Below are 25230 nucleotides of genomic sequence, written 5' to 3' on the forward strand. Positions count from 1 at the left end.
AAAGCTTTAAATGGGAATAACTATAAAATATTGAGTTTCTGACCCTATAATTGAGCTCTCCTTGCAAGTTAACTGAATACTGACTGAACAATAACTGAGTATGACTGCAATTAGTTATACTGCTTTTAGAATCATATCATAGTTTGAAAAATACTTGGATTTATAATTACTTTCTCCATTTCCTCGAAAACTTCAGGTTTGGCAATCACGGCTGGAGCTTCCTCAATGATCTTCTGATGTCTCCTCTGAATGGAACAATCACGACCGAACAACGAAATCGCGTTCCCGTAATTATCAGCCAACAATTGAACTTCCAAATGCCGCGCGCACTTTGCCAGTTTCATAATAAATATAGGAGATCCAGGTATCTCAGTTTGTACCTGCCTGAGAACAGTTTTCAGGGCTCTTAATATAAATGTTCATTAAAGTATTACACGGACTACATTTTCTGCAACAAGATATTATGACTTACCTAAACAACGTGGGCAATTCTTCAGCATTCTCTACTTTTCTGATACCTTTACCACCACCTCCTTCGCTGGCTTTTACCATTATGGGAAAGCCTATTTTATTGGCAGCTGCTAAACATTCTTCGGCCGTCGATACACATCCCTTTTTGAAGAGCTCGGAAGATATCTTTATCTTCTTTCCACTGTACTGAGCTTTCAGTTCTGATCCTGACCAAGGAAGCGTCGGTACCTCCGCGGTTTGCGCCACTATACTGGACGCGATTTTATCTCCAAGAGCCCACATCGCTCTTTCGGATGGCCCTAAAAGAATTGTTTATTACTTTGATAAATTGTGATACAATTATAATGTACAATAGTATAATACAAATATAATTATCGCCGTAAGAACTATCGTTTGCTTCTATGGCAGACCTAACACTGAACAACGGTCAATGACAAATTGAACGATTAGGCGTACAATTAAAGTAAGGTGCGATTTAATAGAAAATGTAGCAACGATATTGCATGTTGTCGACGTACCAATGAAACTGATGTTATTTTTGTGAAGCAGTTCCGGTAACTTTGGATTTTCAGAAGCGTGACCCCATCCCGCCCACACCGCCTGGACCTGAGTCCGTATGGCGATGTCGATGATCAGCTCCACGTTGGCGTAATTATTGTTGTTCGTTCCACCGGGCACAGGCACGTACTGATCCGCCATTTTTATGTATTCCGCGTTCGCTTTCAGATCCTCCGGGGTGACCATCACGACGAAGCGCACAGCGCGTTCGTTCTTGAACATCTCGTAGGACCAACGACGAATCGAACGCATACATTTCACCGCTGCTATTCCGTTGTTGGCGATGAGGATCTGCAAATTAAGATCTTCGATGAGATCGAGAGCAACAATTCGCCTTGAAATTTTGCGACTGCCAAAACGTAAGGGGGTATTGCTGTCCAGATTGTCATTTTTTCGACCCTTTTTGTGATTTTTTTTTTAACGAGAGGTAGTTTTGTACTGAGATTTTGCAGACACATCTATTCATCTTATAACTATGTACAGTATTTTTTTCATAAAAAAATATTAAAAATTCTAAGAGTTATAACTTCCTGTTCAAATGCGTTTTTTTTTAAATGGCTTCCATGATGTTTCAAGATCTAGCTGACCGATTGACTGCAAATTTGGAGAGAATATTCAGCAGACGCGCCTTTATAGCTGGAATTAAAGATTTTAAAAAATATTGAGTTTTACTATTTTTTTTAATATGCTAGAGACAAAAGAAAGGTTAAAGAATAGAAATTCGAAACTTGAATTTATAATAAGGAGTTATAACTCCCACAATTTTTAATAGTTTTTTATGAAAAAAATACTGTACGTATTTGTAAGATGAACAAATATATCTGCAAAATCTCAGAACAAAACAGCCCACCTATCATTAAAAAAAAAATTACAAAAAAGGCCGAAAAAATTTTTTGGAACTTTGGAGAAGTGCCTCTGAAGAATGTAAATAAAGAATTATGTAGCTTGAAATTAATAGTGGCACCTGAAAGACATAGAATCTTATCTGTACTTAAATAAAATGGCTAAAAAACTATTCACCTAAGTAAGAAGTCAAATAATTTTACTACACAAATACGGTAAAAGTGGAAGAAATATCGCTGAGGAATTAAACGTATCAAAAAACGTAGTTTTCATATTTTATTTCTATATTCCCATCTGGTCGTCCAAAAGTAACGTCTAAACAGGAGTTCAAGTTCATAGTCATCGCGAGCAAAAGATATAGAAAGTTAACAGCACTGGAAATTAGGTCAGTAGCGAATCGAAATCAAGATAAGTTCCCTGACGACCGTTAAAAAACGTTTGAGAGATGCAAACTAGTCTGGTCATGTTGTCATTCGGAAAACCACTTCTTCGACCAATAAATTAGAAGAAACGTTTGTGGCGAGCTAGAGAATATACAAATTGGATAATCGAGGAGTGGAAAAAGGGACTTTAGATCGACGAGTCTAACTTCGAAATATTTGATTCATAGTAATCGACAATCAAGCAATGAAAGGAAATTGGAACTCTCATCAGTAGACTGCGGATCTTTATGCAAATTCAAATTTTTATTAATAGAATTAATGAAATGGGAGCTTTGCAGAGGGCTATCTCAACCCCTAAATATAATAATTCATATCTCACTTTAAGTATTTCTTATATTTTTGCATATTAAATGCATTCTGTAGTTTCTTGAGAATTAAAATTTCTCATAAATGCATAAACATCCGCAGTCTACTTATCAGAATCGATGATTATTAGAACAGCATGCAGTACTATCTGGATTTTATTTAACGGGCCGAGGTTTCACGATACAACATTCAAATGTTCAGAGATTGTGTGCAAAATCAAGAACAACAGGGAAATCTAAAAAAAATATATGAGTAATCACCACAGTCACTTGTCACTAATTAAATCGTTGTGAGAGGAACTTGATCGATACGATTGCAAGCACTGTTCTTTGTAAAAAAAAAATTGTGGAAGTTACTAAATGAATGTTGGAAGAATACATATTTCTTAAAATACAATCGTAAAATTAATTTAAAGGATGTTTAGAGCTATTCAAGTAGTAAGTTCATATTTCGACGAAAATGTTAAGTACGAAATTAGTTTGTAGCGTTGACTTGTGTAAACTCTAAATGATGAAAAAAGAAATTTCCTATTAATATCCTTCAAATAATTGCATAATTCCTGTTATAATTTCTATGCGACCATCGCACCCAAAGGATTAAAGTAGCATTACGTAATATGAAAATATAAAATGAGGTGCTCAATGTATTTACAGAGACAAGGGAGAATATTGCGAATAAAAATAATTTGGTACGATTTTTAAAAACCGTCAGTATTTTTTAATACATTCGAAGATACTCGATACGCCTATTTGTATTGGATCGTCCTATATTTCTAGGTGAAATTCTTAATTACTTCAAGGTCACACTGATGATTATTTTTTTTTAAATCTAATGATATGTCTATATATTTATATTGCGTTGAGTGACGCTGAAACAGGTATGAACGAATGCATTATTCAAGGTCATTTAAGGTCAGTTATGAAGCTTTGGCCGGTTAATGTTCATTGGGAATCGGTACGGTGAGTGAGTGAACATACTCGAGCAGAACGATACATCTGCGCGTTGAATGACCCGCTTTATTATTGTTATTATTAATAGTATTATCACAATTGAAACTGTTACCGTTTAATTGCCAAATTTCGTAGATTCTTTTTTCTATCTTGATACTTAAATTACTTTTTTTTTTATTGGTTTACAGTTTATCATTTATTTATTCGTTAAAGGGGCCTTCTACCGGTCGGAGTTGCGTTTATTTCGAAACGAAATCCAAAATGAAACGTTGCTCGGTTATCCAATATATTTCATTTCAAATGGAACGATCGTGACACTTTTATCTACGAATAAAAAATTCCCACCATACGACGTTCTTTCCTGTACGCCAACCAACTTTCATTTGAAATATTTTTTTCTCTCTCTCCAAACGTGTAACGGGAGCCACATAATTTAGACGGATTCGAACGTCGAACTGTGGCAAACGATAAAAAGATAAGATATGTACGCTTTAATAAGAAGCGCGTAAACGTAAAAAGAATAGTTTAAAGTGCAATGTTCAAGACTCGCCTAGATATCAAGGAATGTATATACCACGACAGATGTAAAACGTGCACTTCTCTCATCGCTTGCGAACAGTATCGACGATTTTCAATTATAATTTTTATTTCAAAAGCGAGACTATAGGCAATTTTTTGACGAATCCTTTAAGCGTTCGATTGTTAAAAGAAATTTAGGTCGAAGGTGGTAATTGATAATGAAACAGACCTTATTAATAAATGAAACACAGACACAGCGTGTTAGGTTTCTACTCGTTGAAAACGAACACTTTATAGAAAAATTCCAGATCATGGGTAGATAAGACATCTTACCTTATTGATGACTTTGCTACCGCCGAAACGATGAACAAATTCCTCAGGTGTGGCGATGGTGAAGTCCTTTTCTTGGAGCCTACTCTGCGCTTGGATCATCACCGTGCCCTGCGACATGCTGGGCCTACGAAATTAAATTAAACACGGAATATTTTTCACTGTACAAACTACGGGTATCAACTACTTTAATCCATGTGTCGATCATTCACTGAAATCGACACTGTAAAATTGAAAGGATTTCATGGTGATCGCCTATAACACGACCACCAGTCCATAACATTGTCCTGAAATTAACCTATTATTATTAAAATTATGATCTTTTGTTAAAGATGGTTTACACATTTAATACATTGACAGGACTTTTCACCGACGAACTAAACAAATTAATCTTAGATATTGATGCAAATAAATTTGTATAGAAATTATGAATTTTGACGACGTTACAGAGGTAAATACTGTAACAGAGTAGTTCCCAGTTGTCTAAAAATGAAATATTAACCATGTGAAAATTTTAGGAATTTGATTAGGAGGTAAATGCGTTAAATAAAATAGATATCGAATAAATATTGTCGACTGGTAAATTTTCTAGTTGAAGTAAACTCAGTTTTGATACAATCGAAGAAGCATATTTCGGAGGAAAATGGAAGGAATCGTGTTCTTCAATTTTTCAAGGTAATGCACGACCATTAGCGGGGAACATGTGAATGACAGCAGAGAAAGTATATGAACCGTTAATTTAGGCGGATCACGCAATGCCTTTCCTACAACTTCGTAACGCTTTCTGAGCCTTCTATGTATCTCGCCTTAAATATGCTTTTCTTATTCATTTACGAACATTTCTCTTCCTCCATTAAATTATGTTGCAATTTGTTCCGCGAATGATCAGAATTCCGGTGAGTTCGCGTGAACTCGCTAAACGCTACATTGTTTATTTCAATTAAAAAAATTTTTAAACATCGCGTTTGCTCGATTACAATAAGACAAGGTTGAACATTTTATCGAGCATCGAATTTCAGCGACAAATTTCTTGTCACGGATCTCGGTGATCTCGAATCGTCCGGGCATGCATATAAATTTGGAGAAGTTATGTAATCGTTACTTACAGTCCAGAGACGAGCAAATTTAGTTCCTGCTAAGGTTGAAACACATCCTTTCGAATTTTAATTCAATTTCGTTTCGACGCCTTAACGGAATTATTGTCTATAGACTTAGAATTATTGTAGTTCGATCGATTGTTTGCTAGGTTTGTTTTTGAGGTGAAAAAAAAACGAAACCCACAATTTTAGCTCGCGTTTTAAAGTTCAACCTGTCTCCCTCGCGATTCTTACTTTCAGAATTTCAAGGACCTGTATAGCTAGTATAGCTTAGTTGCGCGACTCTAAACCCAGAAAATAAAAATATTATACGTCAACGAAATCTAAGATAACGCGAAGGTTTCCGATATCAACGACGAATACGAAAGTGAATATTCGTCCCGCACCGAATTGTACGATAAACTCGTACCTCTACGAAGCTGAATTTCCAAAGTTAAATAAATAATATTTTCAATATTTTCTAATTACCATCGTTTATTACATCCATCGGTTCTCTGCAGGGTAGATCGTTAAAATTATTTCAATCGGTCCATCTAATTTTTCTAAAGTCGATTTTTGACTTTAACCCCTTCATGCCCAGCTTATCGTATCATTTTCGATAAACGCCAGTCGCAGTATCGATAGTGCGTTTTAAGGATTATTCTTCAACGTTGTACTATGCGCCACTGGTAATTATTTTCCAAATTGTAATTTGCTTTTAATGTTCGTTAGAAAATTAAAATGAGAAACAACGTTCACTGCGTCCAGGCACGAGTACGAAGGGGTTAATTCACCAACAATCATCTTGCGACAATGTCAAAACAGTAAAGTGAATTACTTTAATCCCGCGGTCGTAGTCCTCTGTCCTTGGGGCGGCTCATCCTCCGAGTAAGGATTACCATCCACGGTAATTATCGGGTTCATTTTTGATGCACTAGTGCCGGCCATCAAGTTGTCCGAACTCTTCCAAATCGGATCTTCCTCTGTTCTTTGAGCCAAGACGAATCTTTTTATGCGTTTCATTCCGTAACTCCCTTCCCTGTGGCTTCAGTATCAAGAAGTCAAGGATCTTGCACAAGAACGTTCCAATGCACTACGTGGACAACGATGATCGCCCAACACCTAACACTTGTTACTTCCTTGCTTTCCCTCGATCGATTTTCTTCTTCTTCTTACGTCCGCGACAGTTTTCGAAAACTTTCTCGATCTTTCCGAAACGCGAACCTCCACGATTGTTCTTCAACTGATTCCTCCGCGATTCATAATAAACCCGTCAACCAGCCTTTTTCCTGTTTTCAGCCGGTGGTTCGTTCGTCTTATAAATTATGCACTCGTCCAGAAATACTGTAACTCTCGATCGAAGCATCCCAGGCTAGCGTCGACCAAATTTTTGATCCCGAAACTCACAAAATTTCTTCCGGCAATTTTCCGTTGAATCACGTGTCACACGTTGATCACTTTTTTGTCGATCTGACGAGGCACAGACGCTTCATGGCGTTCGACCCGGTTCGTCGCGAACGAAGGGCTGTTTTCCTCAGGCGTATCGCGGCGAAGGGATGGCGCGAATGTTTCGCGGGTACGCTTCGATTGAAATCTGTCGCTGACGATAGGCTGCATTTCATGTCGCGCGACTCTGACGACCGAACAGCCGATCATTTTTTTCTCCTCGCGAGGCCAGTTTTCCACAACGATATCCTTTTCATTTCTCGGCGGAAGAAAAACGTCTGTGACGTTAGCGCTGATCGTCGATTAACATTTATGAGATTGCATCATGGCCAGTGATAATTACCATGTAATAGAGTTTCGAGTCCTGCCAGCGTCGTTGGATTTTGTGTTTTCCTAACTGCAGTCGACGATCGATCGCTGAATAGTGTTCGTCGCGTGTGTCGGTGTAATCTTCGAAATACGCGATCGATCGCGAATTTCATTTCTCAATGATAGGGCATTTGAATTTTGGCTCGAGTCGGCGACTCGATTTCGATGATCGACGATGACGTTGACCACGACACTCAGGATTCTCGTTGTTGAAGGGACTGGTCGAGGCGCGTCGCAGCGAGGCGAAACAATATGGATCCCGATGCAACTTAAACGATCGTCTGCCAGTCTTAGAAGACCTGTGGTCACTGACAACCCACAAGGTAGACCATTCTTTCCATTCGATGTCTATCCCTACCTTGCAACGCGTTGTACGCGTTATAAGTAACGCGTTTCTGTAAGAGAAGTGAACGGCCAACTGAAGTCGGTTGTCTTTCTTACGCACTATGTCGGCCAAACGCGCGGTGCTTTGTTTTGAATTCTTAAGGAGCACCATTTGATGCAACCGCGCGGGATTTTAAATTAGCTGATTAACGCGGAAGAAGATAAAGCGCGTTCTACGAACGATACGTGTCACAAGATATTATTATTTTAATTAATTCGGAAAATATCATTCGTTTCCTAATGTTTTATCATTTTGAACTTGATATAATATACAGGGTGTTCGGCCACCCATGGGAAACATTTTAATGGGGAATTCTAGAGGCCAAAATAAGATGAAAATCAAGAATACCAATTTGTTGATGAAGGCTTCGTTAAAAAGGTATTAACGTTTAAAGTTCCGACCGTACAGAATTTTTTTCTTCAAAATGCGCAGGATTATGGGGTATGTCTGTTCACCAAAAATAATTGTAATTGACGCCCACAACCGAAAATAATTTTTCCAAAACGATTTGAAATTTTTTCTTTCCGTCGAAAAATTTCAGCACTTTCTCGAATTTTTTTCTGGAAACTGAGTAAGATTTCGGGGGTATGTGTATTCACCAAAAATGATTGTAATTGACCCCCGCAATTGAAAATAATTTTTCCAGAACGATTTGAAATTCTTTTTTTTCGTCGAAAAAGGCACCTAATTAGATTTTCGGTAAGGAATTTTTTTCTCGAAAGTGCGTAGGATTTTGGGGGTATGTCTAATGACCAAAAATGATTGTAATTGACCCCCGCAAACGAAAATAATTTTTCCAGAACGATTTGAAATTTTCGAATTTAATTGTTAATAACTTTTTAACGGAGCCACCATCAACAAAATGGTATTCTTGATTTTCGTCTTATTTTGTGTTTTGTGTTTTACGAGCAAAGCTAAGACTAAAATGTTATATAACAAGAAATCCATAAATGCTTCCTTAAGAAATTATAACAAAAATATGAACTGTGAAACTCGGTTGAGATTAATTTAAATAAAATCAATCTTTTGCAAGCATTCAATGTCGTCAGTTTCTTTGCAATTTACTGAACATAAATTTGGACAATAGTTTAAAATTTTATGACAATAAAAAGTTATCATTGAAGAAAGAATGCTTTAACATCGAAAATATTTAAATGTTAAAAATATTTCTTCGAGCCTCAACTGGCAACTGCTCTCTTTAAATAAAATTTTAGTAAATAAAAAAACGTCAGATTTCATATTTTTGTTATAACTTCTTAACAAATGATGAATTCTTTGTTATATAACACTTTAGTCTTATTTTTACTTGTGAAGCACACTGCTGAAGTATATACATATATGTATATAGAGAATATATTATAGAGTCCATAAGAATATGAAAATCGAGAGTTACGAAATTTCGTTTAAGATTGAGAGTTGTTTATTTACTGCCCCACGCGTAAGGAAAATATCAAAACAAATTTCGAGAAAATTCTTTTAACGGAAAAACATATTTTAAGATTCCCTGTAAAAAACATTCACAATTTTTGAATTGCTGAAACTTCGTGGAAAATTATCGTACAACAACCTTTATGACTAAATTCGTCACATTTTCGATAAGATAAATGTCTCGTTTTTAGACAATCGAAGACTTAATTTTATATCTGTTGTAGTACTTATTTTTGTAACATCATGAAAATTGTGCAGTTTCATTTTCCTTAACATCTAACCATAAAAATTAATTTGTTTAATTTCTGAGTGAAAAACTCAGACCAACATTGAACACTATACTTTCACATTCTTACATTAAATTTTCTTAAATGCTTCTTTACACTCGAAGAAAAATTAAAAAATGAAAATAATAAAAATATTATTTTCTATAAATATGAAACAAATTCAAACTGTTCTCAAATCTTCAAAAAATTTTGTTTACGACTAAAACCAAAATTAATTAGAAGTATCAAGCCTGCCCTTTCCAATAGTCACTCTACCAATACGATTTTTTTTCACGATATTGCTCCACTTTAGACGAGAGGCATCTCGTTATGTGTATTTAGAACAATACATATTCATGTAACTGGATCGTTCATATAATAAATGCTCACTAGTTTTTCTCACTACAAACTAATATTTCCGTTCGAATAATTGGAGTACGCGTTTAGATAAGTGGATTCAATCATACAGAAATTTAATCGATCGAACACTGAGTAAAGTTCCGTTCCAATAAATGAAGTTTTAGTATATTTAAATGTCATATTCTCATTTTAAAATGATCTAATTAGATTTTGAACAAAATCAGTTTCGTATTGCTTCTTGTAGATTTTTAATTTTTTTGACATACAAGGTGATAAAACGCAAATTATGGAGCAGAGTAATAATAAACACGATGTGAAAAATTAATATTTATAAGTTATAAATAATTTTTTGTTTCCTTATGGATACAATATATTATCATATCGTACCTTAATTTCCTGGCTATCGAAGGTTTCCTGCGTGTCCCTAAACGAAGTGTATTTCTGTCACTTCTTCATTGGAGTAATACGATCGATGTCATTCTTAACGTAAGATAAACAATTTTGTAATAACCGTGTAATCATTTGCTAATCGCGAAAAACAGATAATCTGTTGTTTGCACGCAGCACAATAACTCTCGAAAAAAGCAAGTGGTTCTCTTTGAGCAAAAAATTGTTTATAACCTTACAAATATTAATTTTTCGAATTTTCATTACAACCTTTCTGTTCCATTTGAAGAATATTATTCTTATTGCTAACCCTAAAAATTATGAATTATTTTTCTATCGCACTTGTACTCGTCATTTGTAAACATTAAGAAAAAAATGTTTTAAATGAATTTTAGAAATTTTACGTAAAAAGGTTACGTAAACTTCTTCTAAAGAAAAAGTAATTAATGTAATTAATGCGTAATTAAAGTATGTATTCATGCATGTATTCAAATTGTTTTGAAAAAATTATTTTCAGTTGCGGGGGTCAACTACAATCATTTTTGGTGAATAGACATACCTTCGAAATCCTATCCACTTTCGAGAAAAAAATTCGAGTAGGTTTGAAATTTTTCGAAAAAATTAAAAAATTTCAAATCGTTCTAAAAAAAATTATTTTTAGTTGCAGGGGTCAATTACAATCATTTTTGGTGAATAAACATACCCCCGTAATCCTACGCAGTTTAGAGAAAAAAATTCTTTACCGATAATATGTATGACTTTACCTGTAGGTTTAGCTTACAAAAAACCATAAATGTTGGACGTGTTCTATAGAAAAGATTACATAGTTCTAAACAAACGTGTTTAAATATTAAGTTATTATTTTAAGTGAAATTTTACATTGATTCACGTTTGAAAAAGGTATGCATGCTAACAATTTTAAATAAATAAAATTATCAATTATAATTATACGTTTGTTGCACAATCTGGGTATCCAGGTATTTATATTAAATTTTAATAAATGATTATAAAATGATTATAATTAATAAATGATACGTTCAGTATATTTGTAAAGTGTGAAAAATGAGTAGGAAGCTGTAAATATGTATAGTTCCAAATATGCTGAACAGGTGCAATCATTGCAAAACTGTATTTATGTTATTAACGTTATTATTCCTATTGTACTATTGTTATTATTATACAACTATCGTTAAACGTTTCCATATTTCTTCTGTATTTTGTTGTACGTAGTTACTTTATATAATATCTACTTCTTTTCAAATATCACTTATCTCATTACAGCAATTTGTTGCACAATTAATTATGATCTAAAGAATATTTTGTAACGTAGAGTTGCTTCCTCGAATCAAGTGAAAAATACTACTTTTAAGTACAATTTCATCAAAAAGCATCCATTGCGTGTTCCTGGTTTCGCCAGTTTTTATTTTCAATTCACGTATGGTGTCCACCATGCGGTGTCACGCATATCATTAATGCAATTATAAATGAAAGCAATTCGAAAAATATATACACACATTTGATAAACGGGACTAGAAAGTTGCGAGCCGAAGCTCATGATCTACTTTATTCTGTTGTACAATTTTCACCAAGATCATTTCAATGATATTGTTTATATGTATTTCAAAGTACGTTCCTTTGATTACTTTGCATTATTCTGATATTATTGACTTATTAAATATAATAGGTTAAATTGACGAAGAGTTTCTTTCAATTTTGCGTTATTTTCATTGATAATTGTTTAGCAGATTAAACGAAACGTTTGGACCACCCATTTAGTTAAGCATTTTTGAGTTTCCAAATCGATAGAACAGTCGATTAAAATAGTTACTATATACTCATGTTTAATCACCAAAAATAATTGTAATTGACCTCCACAACCAAAAATAATTTTTCCAAGACGATTTGAAATTTTTTAATTTCAACCAAAACTTTCAGCACTTACTCGAATTTTTTTCTCGAAAGTGGGTAGGAATTCGGGGGTATGTCAATTGACCAAAAATGATTGTAATTGACCCCCACAACCAAAAATAATTTTTCCATGACGATTTGAAATTTTTGAATTTAATTGTTAATAACTTTTTAACGAAGCCTCCATCAACAAATTGGTATTCTTGACAATTATCTAAATTATGCGTACTTCCCCGCGACTTGGAAAACCGTGAAACTAATTATCATTAATTACCATTAGCCATTCGAGACGACCATAAACAACACTATCAATGCGTTCTGTTAAACTTGTTCTCGGTTCACACCTAATTGTTCGTAAAATATTACGTTTATGGCGTGACTCCAATTGGAGAACGACCTCTACGTTTCCGGTTTCATTGCGTCTTTCTAAAATATGTTGCACCAAAGAATGAGATATTCTCATCGTTTCAGTAATTTCTCGACACGAGTAACCTTTTTTCCGCAATCGTACAATTAATTCACGAACTGCAACCAGTATGTCCACTTGTGAGACGTATTTTAAACGTATGACGTTCCTGCTTACTAGCAAGCGATGAACTAACTAGAATTGGTATTTTAAGTATATCCTGAAGCTTTGTTTACGAACATTCTGCAGAATTCTTATTGTACGGCGAAAAAACAAATCGAAATCAAACACTATAACTGATTAAAGTGGCCACAAGAGCCTCTAAATCAAATTCAATTTGCGATGAGCCAACCGATAGCTAATAAACAAAACCAATTTGTGTCAAGTTTTAACTCTGCATCTCGACTGGCAGGGGGGATTAAAGGGCAAAAATAAAAAATAACGTTGACCAATTTCTCTTATCCTGTTTTATGCAAAATTTCGAAAAACATTAGAGGCATTTTAGTTGCCAAGATTTAATAAAATTTTGTTCAGACCTTTTAATTGAAAATCCAAATTGTACAAAATAAAAAACCTTACAAATTAAAAAAAATGTAACTTCAACAGAAGTTATCTAAAAAAATTATTTCTAACATACCAACACGTTTAAGACATGTCATACAACATATTAATTTTATAAGTTTGACTTTCATATGGTCTGAATATTTTTGTGACTTTATCATTTAATAAATAGAATGATTGTAAATAAAAAGCTTTAGTGTTTTTGTTTTTTATAAACTACTGTAATGTAAAATAACCTTTGTATTTTATAAATACAGAGTATTAAAATTAACTTCCATTGATGTTTGAATATTTTTGTGAACGGCTGTAAATCAATGCTAATTGATCTGTTATGCCATATAATTTCTTGGCAACGGGAGACGTTCCATTTTTAATTAGGTTTTTACGAGAAAGTGTCACGAGCCTTAAATAAACAGGTAATTCATCTTTTGCAAAAGAAGTAACGATAAAAATTACAAAAATTACATACCAGTTGCTCCCATTCTAATCTGGGAATTGATGCTATCATGTGATTTGATTACCAGTATGCAATTTAAATAAAAAATACTACAACAGATTTGAGTTTCTTTTATAAGATTTTTCCACGAAAAACTTGCAAATACGTTAAACAATTCTTCCAAGAATGTAAAGTCACTTACATTATTTTGAATATTAAAATTGCAGGATTAATAGAAAGGTATTCAAAATAATTTCGTAATTCCTAAATCTTGATTGTACTATATTTGAATATATTTTTAAATCATTTGTATGTGAATTTACATTTCCTTCATTTAAAAAGAAAAACTAAAATGTTGATTTATAGGCGGGAATGTGTATCTTTGAATATTTTAATAAAGTAATTTGTTTACTGTTTTCTAATAAACTGTAAAGAGTTATTTGATCGTTCTAATCTTAGAATATACAATATTAGAATAAATTATGAGGATAGATAAGTAGAACTTAGGATAGTCATTTTTACAGTGCTAGTTAGCCACTTGAGGCGACCTTTTTTCATGATTTGTAAAATCAGTTTAAGTGATGGAGATGGTAACGCGTAAAAATATCAAGGTTGAAAATTAATTAGAAGACAGTGACGTAAAATTCAAAACGTATGCATATGTACGTTCACACTATAGTGGACCAGCTGAGGTATGACGTAAATGTACGTTCGTATAACGTGAAAAGATGACGCTAAAATAAATCGGTTCTACATTCATTTATTAAACCGTTTAAATAAATTCCACATTAATGATATAAATCTCTGACATCTGTTCGTATGATTGTAATATATGAAAGAAATAAAAGTACATAAACGATTCAGGAGTTGTTTAAAAATACTCGATTATAATATTATTAAAAATGAAAATAATAATAATGCAAACGTCCAGTAAATATATTATTAACATTACGCACGCGAAAGAATTAACAACTTATCAAACTGTTTTTAATGTCACCATAGTTACATAATTGACTGACATGACGAAACTTGATTATCGACATTCGTTAATGTAGAATGTCATGTTGTGATTTCTTTATTTTTCAAGAACCAGACCAGATACACGTCACGATTTTCATGTTTTATTTAAAATTCAAAGTACAGAGATAATAGTTGAATTGCAACCATGATTCATTCTAGTTAATTCGATATGCCGATAATAATTTTATCAGGCAATTTACAATTATCTGTGAATGTCCCATTTTCGAAACGATATAAATTTTGTAATTACATTTTATCAAAGGCGACATATGCAAAATCATTCTAAATATGTGTTTTAAATATCTGTTTCAACTATTCGTCTATAAATAAAACGGTAATTTCTGTGATTTCTGGATAAAATTTGGATAATACACTACGCTAGCATACACGTGTCATGTACGATGTGATGGTTATTATATTTTTTAATTTCGTTAGTTACAGGTCGACGCGTATATCTAGAAAGTTATACAAACAGTTACAACAATAACAAAGAAAAAAATTCAATTGTCCATTAACAGGCCATCATGTATAATTTTTAAACACTATTAAAGAGCTTAATAAGATAGTAATGAGAAGTGTGATTCCCACAAAAACTATAAATCGTTTATTTTCCAATACGATTCTTCGTATAATTAATTTTCATTTAAAACGTATGCTTTCTTAATTGTTAAACGAATAAGCTTTCTGCTCACAGGAAGAATTTACCAATTAAATTATTTTAACAAATACTGATTACCAACGAATCAAGAAAATCAATGATCGAATTAAACGAATTCAATGTTTTACTTCCATTTGCGAAAGAAAAAAAAAGGTCACCACATGTCTTAATCTAGATTATTCGAACGAATCTAGTCTAAAAAATTATACTTCCTCCATAGGCTTAGATAACGCACACTGTTTTTGTGATCCACTTAAGCAGAGATTTCTAAACCATGGTTCACATTTTATCGAAGATCACGCCATCGAAAATCATCGTTCAAGGTCACATCAGCATTTCCCAGACTTCCAACACGCAGTATTACATCAAGGAAGGAAACTTACGACAGAATTCATTTCTTTTCTTTTTTTTCCATTTCACTCGATTCTTTATTATAATAAGAAGAATGAGCTTTTATTCATTTCTGTAAAAGCGTGAGGAATTTCTCTTCGAATTGCATGATTTTTTTGCGGATATTAGTGTATTTAGAGGACACACATGTTATGCGTACACACGAGAATGATTCTTCGCGTCTTACGAACAGTGTTGCTCATGAATACTCAACAATGTTTGATCAAGTCGTAAGGTGACTGCAGTTCTGTGCTCAAGCGAATGAAAAATAGCAATTCGATGTAAAAAGCGTGTATTCTTAGTTTCGTCTAACGACTTTAAAGCCCAGTAACGTTGATTATCCGTATAATTAAAAAACAGCCGATTAAAGGGACAATATTCTCCGAGGAATAATATTCGTGATCCAAATGTGCTTTATTGTTTCGATAATGACTTTATAGTAGAACCGTATCGTCTAGTATCAAGCGCCTACAATCGTAGACTTAACATCCTCGCAGCGAGTCTTTGTCGAACAATTAAAAACCATTGTCACGACGAATGCCTATTTCCACGCACATAGAATATTCATTTCATTCGATAATAACGAATTGATGCAATCGTTGACAGTAATACCTTCCATCGAATCTGTTCAACGCCTATGTCGTACAAAAGCCTCATGAGACCGGTTCGTTAATGCACAGCTTTCTATTAAACACATTAACCAAGTTTTTCAACGGATTATCTTTATCGTGTCCACGTTTTCTGGCCAAGAGATTAGAAGGGTCTGCGGCGAGCAAGAACACCTGCATACTTTTCGATTCGTCGGATGTGTTTTGTCCCTCCCAAAAAATTAAGGGTCTCTGCTTACGTTCTAGTCAATATGTAGCTGTTTGATTTAGAAAGAAAAAAAAAAAAAAATGAGAAAATGTCACCTGAGCCGCTTGCGGCGTTCGACCAATCCTGGAAGGACATTCTGCTGCGCCTGGAGAACGCTGTATTCGGACCCTTCGTCTGGAAAGCTATCCTCTGTCTCCAATTCCTCTATCTCCAATTCCTCGTTTGGATCGGCGTCGGGATCCCCGACCACGAAGCTTACTGGATTTTCGGACATCGTAACGACGGAATCGACAATATCGTTCTCGCCCTCTCTCGATCCTCGAACGCCAGGCTCTCTGTCTACGCGGTTGGTGTTACCTTCAAAACAGTCTATGTGTACGTGTCAAGATCAACTGGTCCGACCGTGTCCCGTGCCGCACACTTAGTATCCAGCATTTGCATGTTATTTACAAGTGTTCCGCCGCGTTCTCCCCATAGCGAACATTAAACGCGCTCCGTGCTGTGTCCTCTCCTCGATGTTAAGTGTCAAGGGCCACTCACGAATAAGTTTAGCGTCTCGTACGGACGCGTACATTAGAATTTACTTTTACGCCACGCGTCGAGATGTTTGGACAATTCATTCCTGCCCCTTACAGTTCGTACGTTCGAAGTAGGAATCGAGTTCGACATCGTTGTGCTTTTGGCAGACTACGGGGATCGAAATTTAACGAATTTCAATGAAGATCGATTTCTCGATGGTGCGTCGTTAGTAGCTCTGGTCGCTCTCGATAAGATTCGCGAAAAACTTTTGGAGAGTGGCCCTCAATGTTTGCGCCGTGGAACTTCAATTAGAGGCAGAACTTCCGAATGATCCAGCCATGGTTCATGCCCAAACAAGCTGCATGCAGTTTCCAAGCGTTTCTCCGGCCAACGAATAACCCGATTACGATTTCTAAATCCCACGTGAAACGAACGTTCGCTTGGCGAACGATACTGGTCGACGAATGTCAGGACACAATGAATCCAAATCGGGATGGAAGACATGCGGATGATGATCGTGCACGTGAATCGTGGATACCACCAAATGAATGATTCGATTCGGACGCTAGGAATCATGATTCTATTGTTATTAGTTAGTTTAAATGTAAATTAATTAACTTAAAGAGTTATTCATCGATCGATATGTACATTTTTCTCTGTCATCCACTACACAGTGATACACGAACGCTATTTTTATATCTATCGGTTAGTTTATAAATCATTTAAATACTATTTTTTGTACTATACAGGGTGTTCGGCCATCTCTGGGAAAAATTTTAATGAGCAATTCTAGAGGCCAAAATAAGACGAAAATCAAGAATACCAATTTGTTAATTGAGGCTTCGTTAAAAAGTTATTAACAAAATTATTAATAAAATTTGTCCATCTACATGAATTTTTTTCTCGGAAGTGCGTAGGATTTTGGGGGTATGACTATTTACCAAAAATGCTTGTAATTGACCCCTGCAATTGAAAATATTTTTTCCAGAACGATTTGAAATTTTTTAATTTCACCGAAAAATTTCAGCACTTACTCGAGTTTTTTTCTGGAAACTGAGTAGGATTTCGGGGGTATGTGTATTCATTAAAAATGCTTGTAATTAACTCCCGCAACCGAAAATAATTTTTTTAAAACGATTTGAAATTTTTTTCTTTCGCCGAAAAATTTAGGCACCTACCCCCTGTCGATTTTTCTTAAAAATTCGTTTTCAATTTTTAGTAATTTTGTTTGACACCCTATAGAAAAGTTGTCTAATACTTTTTTGTAGGTACCCATGATCTCTACTTCAGAAAAAAGTTTCATTGAAATATATTCACTATTGTAGGAGTTATGGCTGTTTGAAAATTGGACTATTTTTATAGGGGTTGTCTTATTTTGCGGGGTCAAGGAGCAACTTTTCGAATATTTTTAGAATTTCTACATATTCTCCATTAAAATACGCGTCGTTTGCTTTTTTAAACATTAAAATCGGCCAATCCGTTCAGAAGTTATGACGTTTCAAAGATTCGCATGAAATTTCCGGTGTACATTTCTGGTCAGACATTATATTTTCGTTTAGGAATTTTTTTCTCGAAAGTGCGTAGGATTTCGGGGGTGTGTGTATTCACCAAAAATGATTGTAATTGACCCCTGCAACTAAAAATAATTTTTCCAGAACGATTTGAAATTTGTTAATTTCGTCGAAAAAATTTCTAATCAGTATGGAATTTTAAACGTTAATAAATTTTTAAGGAAGTCTCAATCAAAAAATTGGTATTCTTGATTTTCGTCTTATTTTAGCCTCTAGAATGTCCCATTAAAATTTTTTCCCAGGAGTGGCCAAACACTCTGTATAATTTCCAAATTGTATAAGTTTTGCTTATAAAATATTTTAATGCTATACGAACATGACTTACTTATTTTTAGAAATGAAAATCGACACGAATGTTCGATACTAGCTTTCGTTATACAATAGTAATACAGTGTACGAATTTTTCAATGGTGTGCATGCGTTGCTTACGTAAAAATCCTATACGTTGCTTAAACTATTAATAAGAAAGCTGTTGTGACTAACTGTATTTTAATTTTTTCTTTGTCAAGGTGACGCACATTCGTAAAATCGTATTTCCTTGGTTTTAGTTTCAACGACTCAACGATTAACATGATAATACGAACATTAGGAAACGTGCAAACTCTGTTAAATCAGTTGCTTATTACTGTCGACTTTTGGTGTCTTCAAACATCATTTATGAACTCTAAATAAAATAAGGATTACTCTAAATCGTTCGAACTTTACTCGTATACGGATCGTTACATTACGAAATTTATAATGCAAACAGGACTCCTTAATAGATTTACTATTTCAAATAATAGGAAGTGCTACTTACAAAAGTTGTACGACTTCTAGATATGAAATCGTAGAGATTTGAAGGTCAACATCGATTTTATAAATTGAAAATTTTCATAATAAAGTTGGATAAAGTAGTGAATTTTATCAATTAAAATACAATATTTTTCGCTTCTTGCATCACTGAGGGTGAAATCTGAAGGTCCCGATTTGATTGCAAAAAAAGAGACAATATAAAGTTACATCCATAAAGCAACTAATAGTTTCCAAAATATTCAACTTCCAAAATAGCGTTTATTCGAGATTATAATGATTTCAGACTGGTTTCAAAAGACCTTGATCATCCTACGTCAAACTTATAGGCACGCTTCGAGTTCCGATTGGTAGACTACAATAATAGGTTTACGATAGTATGCGTAAGACGTTTTTAAAGTCAGTCTACACGTAATATAGCAGTTTAAAGATCACCAGTCTGATATTTTAACAACTGAATATATCGGAAATTCTCAGTTTTATCTAGTTTTTATCACTTCGTTACGAAAAGAAAGAAATTGATTTTCAAATCACTTCTGTACCTTCGAACACAAAGAAACCATTGCCACCATATTGTGTCCCTTTCGAAACCATACAACCTTTGTAAGAAATACCTTACGTACGTTCGGTCAGAAAAGTCTCTGTACATCTTATGCTCGCTATTCTGACGAATTATAATATTAATTTCGAGAAAAAGGAATATGTAAAGATTGTTGCAAAGCACTTGGAATTTAGTGACTATTATTAAAAGACAATTTGCGAAATAGCGCGATAAAATTGTGCAATATGAGCAATAAACTATGGAATAACGTTGCATTTTATGTAAATGCATAATTGAGTTGATAGTACGAAAAAACCGAATGGCGGCGGTGTTCAAGGCCAACGATGGCCCAACTGCTTATCAACGCGCAGAGAAAAGAAAAAACTTTATAATTTCAAGCTTCTCCGCGATAATGGACGAAGACATTTTTTTTTCGTGACTTTTGTAAAATTCTAATAATTGCAAGATCGATTGTTTCTCGTTGAATAATTCTAAGATATTCGTTTACGTAAAAATAGTAAATAAAACGAAAAAAAAAAAATTTACTTACGAACGATTGAATAAAATTTACAACCCGTCGGTGCAGCGAGTATACGGTGTACGGAAACCTTTTTGAGCGAGTGTACGTTCAGCCAGTTTAGCAACATTTTAGTGGGAATGGTTCGTGAATGAAGATTAATCACTCCAGGTTACCCAGGCGTACCCGCGTTTCTTCGTTTTCAGGACTTTGAACAAAAGGAGAGCACATAGGGGACATGGAGCACAATAAACCCGAGAACGGGACCAGACCCGTCATCAACACAGACGATTACAATGGATTAATCGAGATCGAATTCGACGCGCGCGGAGCGGCAATGAGTCCCAGAGGAAGCGACATTACGATAAATCCCAAACTCAAGGGCATCTCGTTACTCACCCTCGATCACCCTAGAATCGCACGCGAAACGAAACACTCGGAGAATGTCGAGTAGCCGGCCTTCCTGAAGTCGTTCCGGCCAAATGTTCCCAAGGCGGACGTATCGACGCGTTAGCGCGACGAACGAGAACCCGACGACGAAAGGTAGCAGACAGTAGAACAGCTGAGCGATCGTCACGGAAGACACGTTGGCGATCGTGATTGAGACCTTGAAACAATTCGGAGGATCAAGGGCCCCTTTCCGTATCCTCGGCCGCGACTCTCTCTTACGTCCACACTCGCGTACACTTCACCCTCGATATCACGGTTACTCCCGAACTCTCGGTTCAGCGACACGCGTTGATAACGAAAACTATACAAAACCGCGTTTAATTCCCGAATTGAACTTCGAACGGATGGAATATTACACGAACTTTCGGGCCTTGACACGGAAAGAATCTAACGCCGAAGGCTGGCCGCGATAAAGCATCTAACGATTCGTAACATGAACTTCGTTGGTCGTTACTTTCACAGGCGGCGTCAAGATCTGTCGGTACGAAATATCGAGGTTCGAGTAATAGTCGGAACGTCACCCATCCGGCTCGACGGGACCGTTTCCGTGTCACAAACGATTACGAAATTAATAATTGTACCGAGGGGTAGGTCCGTCGGAGGACCTGTTCCTCTTTCTGGCGGGATACTTCGGCGGCAAACGTTCTCTATCCTCTCGAGGCGTCGATCCCGCCACTGGGCTTGGTCTTGTTTACGCTACGAATCTCTTCGGAGCACTCGCTGCTCGTCTGTGCGCGATCGTTCGCCTAACCGGCAGTCTGTTTTCGAATCTAGCCGCGCGTTTAGACGCTGGAACGACGGTTGCTCGCCATTGTCAACGGTTTTAGACAACGTTTCACGTCGAGTAGTACGAAATGAGATACGACGACGCACTGGCCGTGTTCGCTTCACGCGATATCGCACGTAAAAGAGAGGAAATCGACTTCGAGCACTACACGCGAACGATACAGAAAAAAAAACCGGACGCCGGGGTTCAGGGGTCGTCGCACAACGACGACACCATACGCGGGACGGTTTCCACTGTACTTTTTCGCGCCGCGTCGCACGGTGGATCCACCGATACCGTCGATCGACGAAAGCTCACGCGTGTCTACACGTCGATACGCGCCAATTATCGCCGGGTTCCTCTTCCACACCGTAATATTATTGCGTTTATCGTTTTTCCCTTACCTTCGTCGACACTGCGCGCTTTTATTTCGTATCCAACTCGCGATTCGTCCACTTTCGTCGATACGACCGAATTTGGGCATTGCTTTCATCGCGTTTCCGTAAGATCTAGGAAAACTAAAATCATAGCTTTCTATGATTACAGTTTACCAGTAGCTTCTTCCTCCGACGTTACATTTCTTCCTCTGTTTTCAAGGTTATTTTAATCAACTCTTGCAGTAATTGCTCGACACGGCCTAATTAACGTACAATTCTTCCACCGAATTTACTTATCTCGCGTATTCGCATAAAAGAAGATAAGATAGTCGAGTTAATTGATGAAAACGTGCTGAAGAGTTATCAATTAATTTATATTTCATCGATACTGCCGAGACACTGTTAACATCGATGAAATTGCCGTAGAAAAATTGAACGATAGATGAGTACGAAGAATCGGGGAATCGAAGGAAACAAACATCGAATCAACATTTTATCTTTTCTCAATCAACAACGATTAACGTCAATGAATGTATAATCAATCGAAATGAATTGTTTTATTCTTTCCTTGCCGTCCTAAGGAAAAGTGTAAAAATTAAAAACAAGTATATGATTGAATTGTATCGCAAAAGTGAAAATAGTGATAGTGAGAAGAAAAATACGACAATTACCGAGGTTCTTCTGCTGCGAATATTGCGTTACATGGTGAAATATTTTCGAATAGAATTCCTGAGTTGTGTACAAAAGTTTGTGTTTGAATTTTGACCTAGAAATTCTGCCCAAAACTGTTTCATGTAGCAACTCAACGTTCACGATCATTCTACATTTCCTTCGCTATATCTATCTTCATCTTTCTTTCATTCCACAATTATTATTTCCTATGTATATTTTATTTAACCATAGTGGATGCTTTTTTATTATATTTTTACGGTTTTACGAGAATATTGATAATAAATTCTTTCTCAGGAGATGGATTATTATAGAAACTCTAGTGCAGTAAATAACCACAATACAAAAAGTATTATTTTTTGAATTAATTATATATTTATTGACGTTAATTAACGTTGGAATGGATTATGTTTTCAGTGATTTTTCGACTCTTTCTGTTTTCTGCGATCCTGTTTCGACTCGACGATATCCGAAATTTGTTAGGAGAAGTTTATGTTATAACCAAGCAAGTACTCGAAAAATTAATTCTATTCTTTTGATAACAATTGTAAAGAAATAGGTCTAATGAAAAACGTTACTATATTGCACCATTATTGAGAAACTTTATTTTAGTTTTTTCAGTAATTTTGCAATTTACTAATGTGTTCTCTTTAGCACTATTTTTTTTTATAATCATGCTCAAGATTACTTGTAACGTCACGAATAAAGAATGAAATTAATTTCTGCAATATTTGCTCGATATAATCGAACAATACTCATTTACCATATTTTCACGAATTTTTTTAACAAGAATCAAGGATTTCGAATTTCCAACCGTTTCCATTCGATTCGATTCCTTTCCAACCAGGATGTTGTTTGCCAGAGTTAATACTGCGTCGCTTTAACGAAGTCAAATCATCACATTTGTCTCTTTCTTGCACAGTGCGGTCCAACGTGGACATTATCACGACGAGTAAGGACGCAAGTATAGTTATTCGCATGCTGCCGGGTGACGTCTATGCGTACGTGTGTATGCACGCACGCGGCGTATACGTGCAGTCGGCGGATTCTGCGTGTAACGTTGCGTAATACGTGTTACATTATAACATTACGGTGTATGTAAATACGTGTAAAATATCTTTTGACGCCTGAATGCGAAACAACTGCATGAGAAACGTGTTAGAAAACAAATATTTAAGTAAACTCCTTCGAACGAGCCCCACGAAATCCTTCTGTTTGTTGGCCTTATCCTTGACATATATATTTTATCGGTTAACAGGCGGTTTATCGTCGCAATTACCTCTAACGATCATTTACGAACACTATGGCTGCATCTTCATTTGTTATTCGTGAAACAGCTCGACGTAAACACTTATTGGTATCTTTCAATTAGAAACGAATCTTCGGTTATCGCGCGAATGCTGAATGCTTCTGATAATTACAGTTACGAAGACGCAGACTATTCCGCTCTTGATTGTGAATGCCGCGTGCACGGTTCATGACTTTTACGAAGACGAATCATACGATATTGGGCCACGAATCAAAACTGGCTAAAGACATGATCTCGAGTTATCGAAAATAGAGCCGCGTATCTGATGAAAAACACCATGATAATTACCGAGTATAAAAAGATTGTACATTTTAATTCTATCGTAGTTACGAGCACGGTTTCTCTTTGAAAAATTTTTTCATCCTACATATAATAGCTTCCTTATAACATTAATTATAAATATGAATGTATATTTTCTTTTTTTTTTTTATGAAGAATTGCACACTGAAAACAATGGAAATTTCGACATCGTCTGTTTTTAAATTTTGTTTAATAGGAAATAATTAGAAATTCAAATGCGTGGTGTATGATACTATTAATTAGCGACGAGAATAGCTAAATATGTGTTAGCTATTATGAAAGTGGCTTAAATTACGAAACCAACAAAATTGAAATTTTCAGTTTATGTAACACCATCACATAAAAAATTTCATTGTTATGGAACAATTTTTGCTAAGTTGTTGCGAAGGAATAAAATGAATTCGAGATAAAAATTATTTTATTATACAGGCTGTTTGGCCAACCCTGGGAAAAATTTTAATGGAGGATTCTAGAGGCCAAAATAAGACGAAGATCAAGAATACTAATTTGTTGATGGAGGCTTCGTTAAAAAGTTATTAACAATTAAATTCAAAAATTTCAAATTGTTCTGGAAAAATTATTTTTGATTGCGGTGGTCAATTACAATCATTTTTGGTGAATAGACATACCCCCGAAATCCTACCCACTTTCTAGAAAAAAATTCGAGAAGGTGTGAAATTTTTCGACGGAAAAAAAAATTTCAAATCGTTTTGGAAAAATTATTTTCGGTTACGGGGGTCAATTACAATCATTTTTGGTGAATAGACATAGCACCGAAATCTTGCGCATTTTCGAGAAAAAAATTCAGTAAGGGCGGAACTTTAAACGTTAATAACTTTTTAACGAAGCCTCCATCAACAAATTTGTATTCTTGATTTTCGTCTTATTTTGGCCTCTAGAATCCCCCATTAAAATTTTTCCCAGGGTTGGCCGAACACCCTGTATATACTTATCTTTAAATTTTACTACTTCTAATTTTATTATCTTACATTTCACCAATTTGTGATGTCAAACATTTTAAAGCTATTCAAGTATGCATTGCAGAAAGTGAGCAAAAATAGATCGAAAAAGTAATTATAAAGTTGCAATC

General features: G+C 35.1%; 3 protein-coding genes across 8 annotated transcripts in view; 2 read left to right on the forward strand and 1 right to left on the reverse strand.

The window, feature by feature from the left end:
• LOC143340485 (CB1 cannabinoid receptor-interacting protein 1) overlaps window positions 1–25230 on the forward strand; it is a 199865-nt gene that overhangs the window by 55040 nt on the left and 119595 nt on the right. The gene's annotated exons all lie outside the window — the stretch shown is intronic.
• The window catches only part of Acc (acetyl-CoA carboxylase), a 36365-nt gene that overhangs the window by 8908 nt on the left and 2227 nt on the right, over window positions 1–25230 (reverse strand). Inside the window, exons 1-6 of one of the 6 annotated variants that reach the window (XM_076762438.1) lie at window positions 20669–21927; window positions 16428–16689; window positions 4424–4547; window positions 990–1320; window positions 473–770; window positions 171–384 (exon numbers count right to left, since the gene is read on the reverse strand). In XM_076762438.1, the coding sequence (XP_076618553.1) occupies window positions 171–384; window positions 473–770; window positions 990–1320; window positions 4424–4547; window positions 16428–16606 (1146 nt within the window). In that variant the 5' untranslated portion in view covers window positions 16607–16689; window positions 20669–21927. Of the gene's footprint in view, window positions 1–170; window positions 385–472; window positions 771–989; window positions 1321–4423; window positions 4548–6334; window positions 7373–16427; window positions 17944–20668; window positions 21928–25230 lie in introns of those variants that run through there. The other 5 variants (XM_076762439.1, XM_076762441.1, XM_076762440.1 and 2 more) reach the window with 5 other exon arrangements.
• The window catches only part of Cdgapr (GTPase-activating protein CdGAPr), a 74687-nt gene continuing 56837 nt past the window's right edge, over window positions 7381–25230 (forward strand). The window contains exon 1 of the mRNA XM_076762445.1: window positions 7381–7634. The gene's annotated coding sequence lies outside the window, so the exon portion shown is untranslated. The remainder of the gene's footprint in view (window positions 7635–25230) is intronic.

This window comes from Colletes latitarsis, chromosome 3, assembly GCF_051014445.1.
Source record: "Colletes latitarsis isolate SP2378_abdomen chromosome 3, iyColLati1, whole genome shotgun sequence".
Lineage (NCBI taxonomy): Eukaryota > Metazoa > Arthropoda > Insecta > Hymenoptera > Colletidae > Colletes > Colletes latitarsis.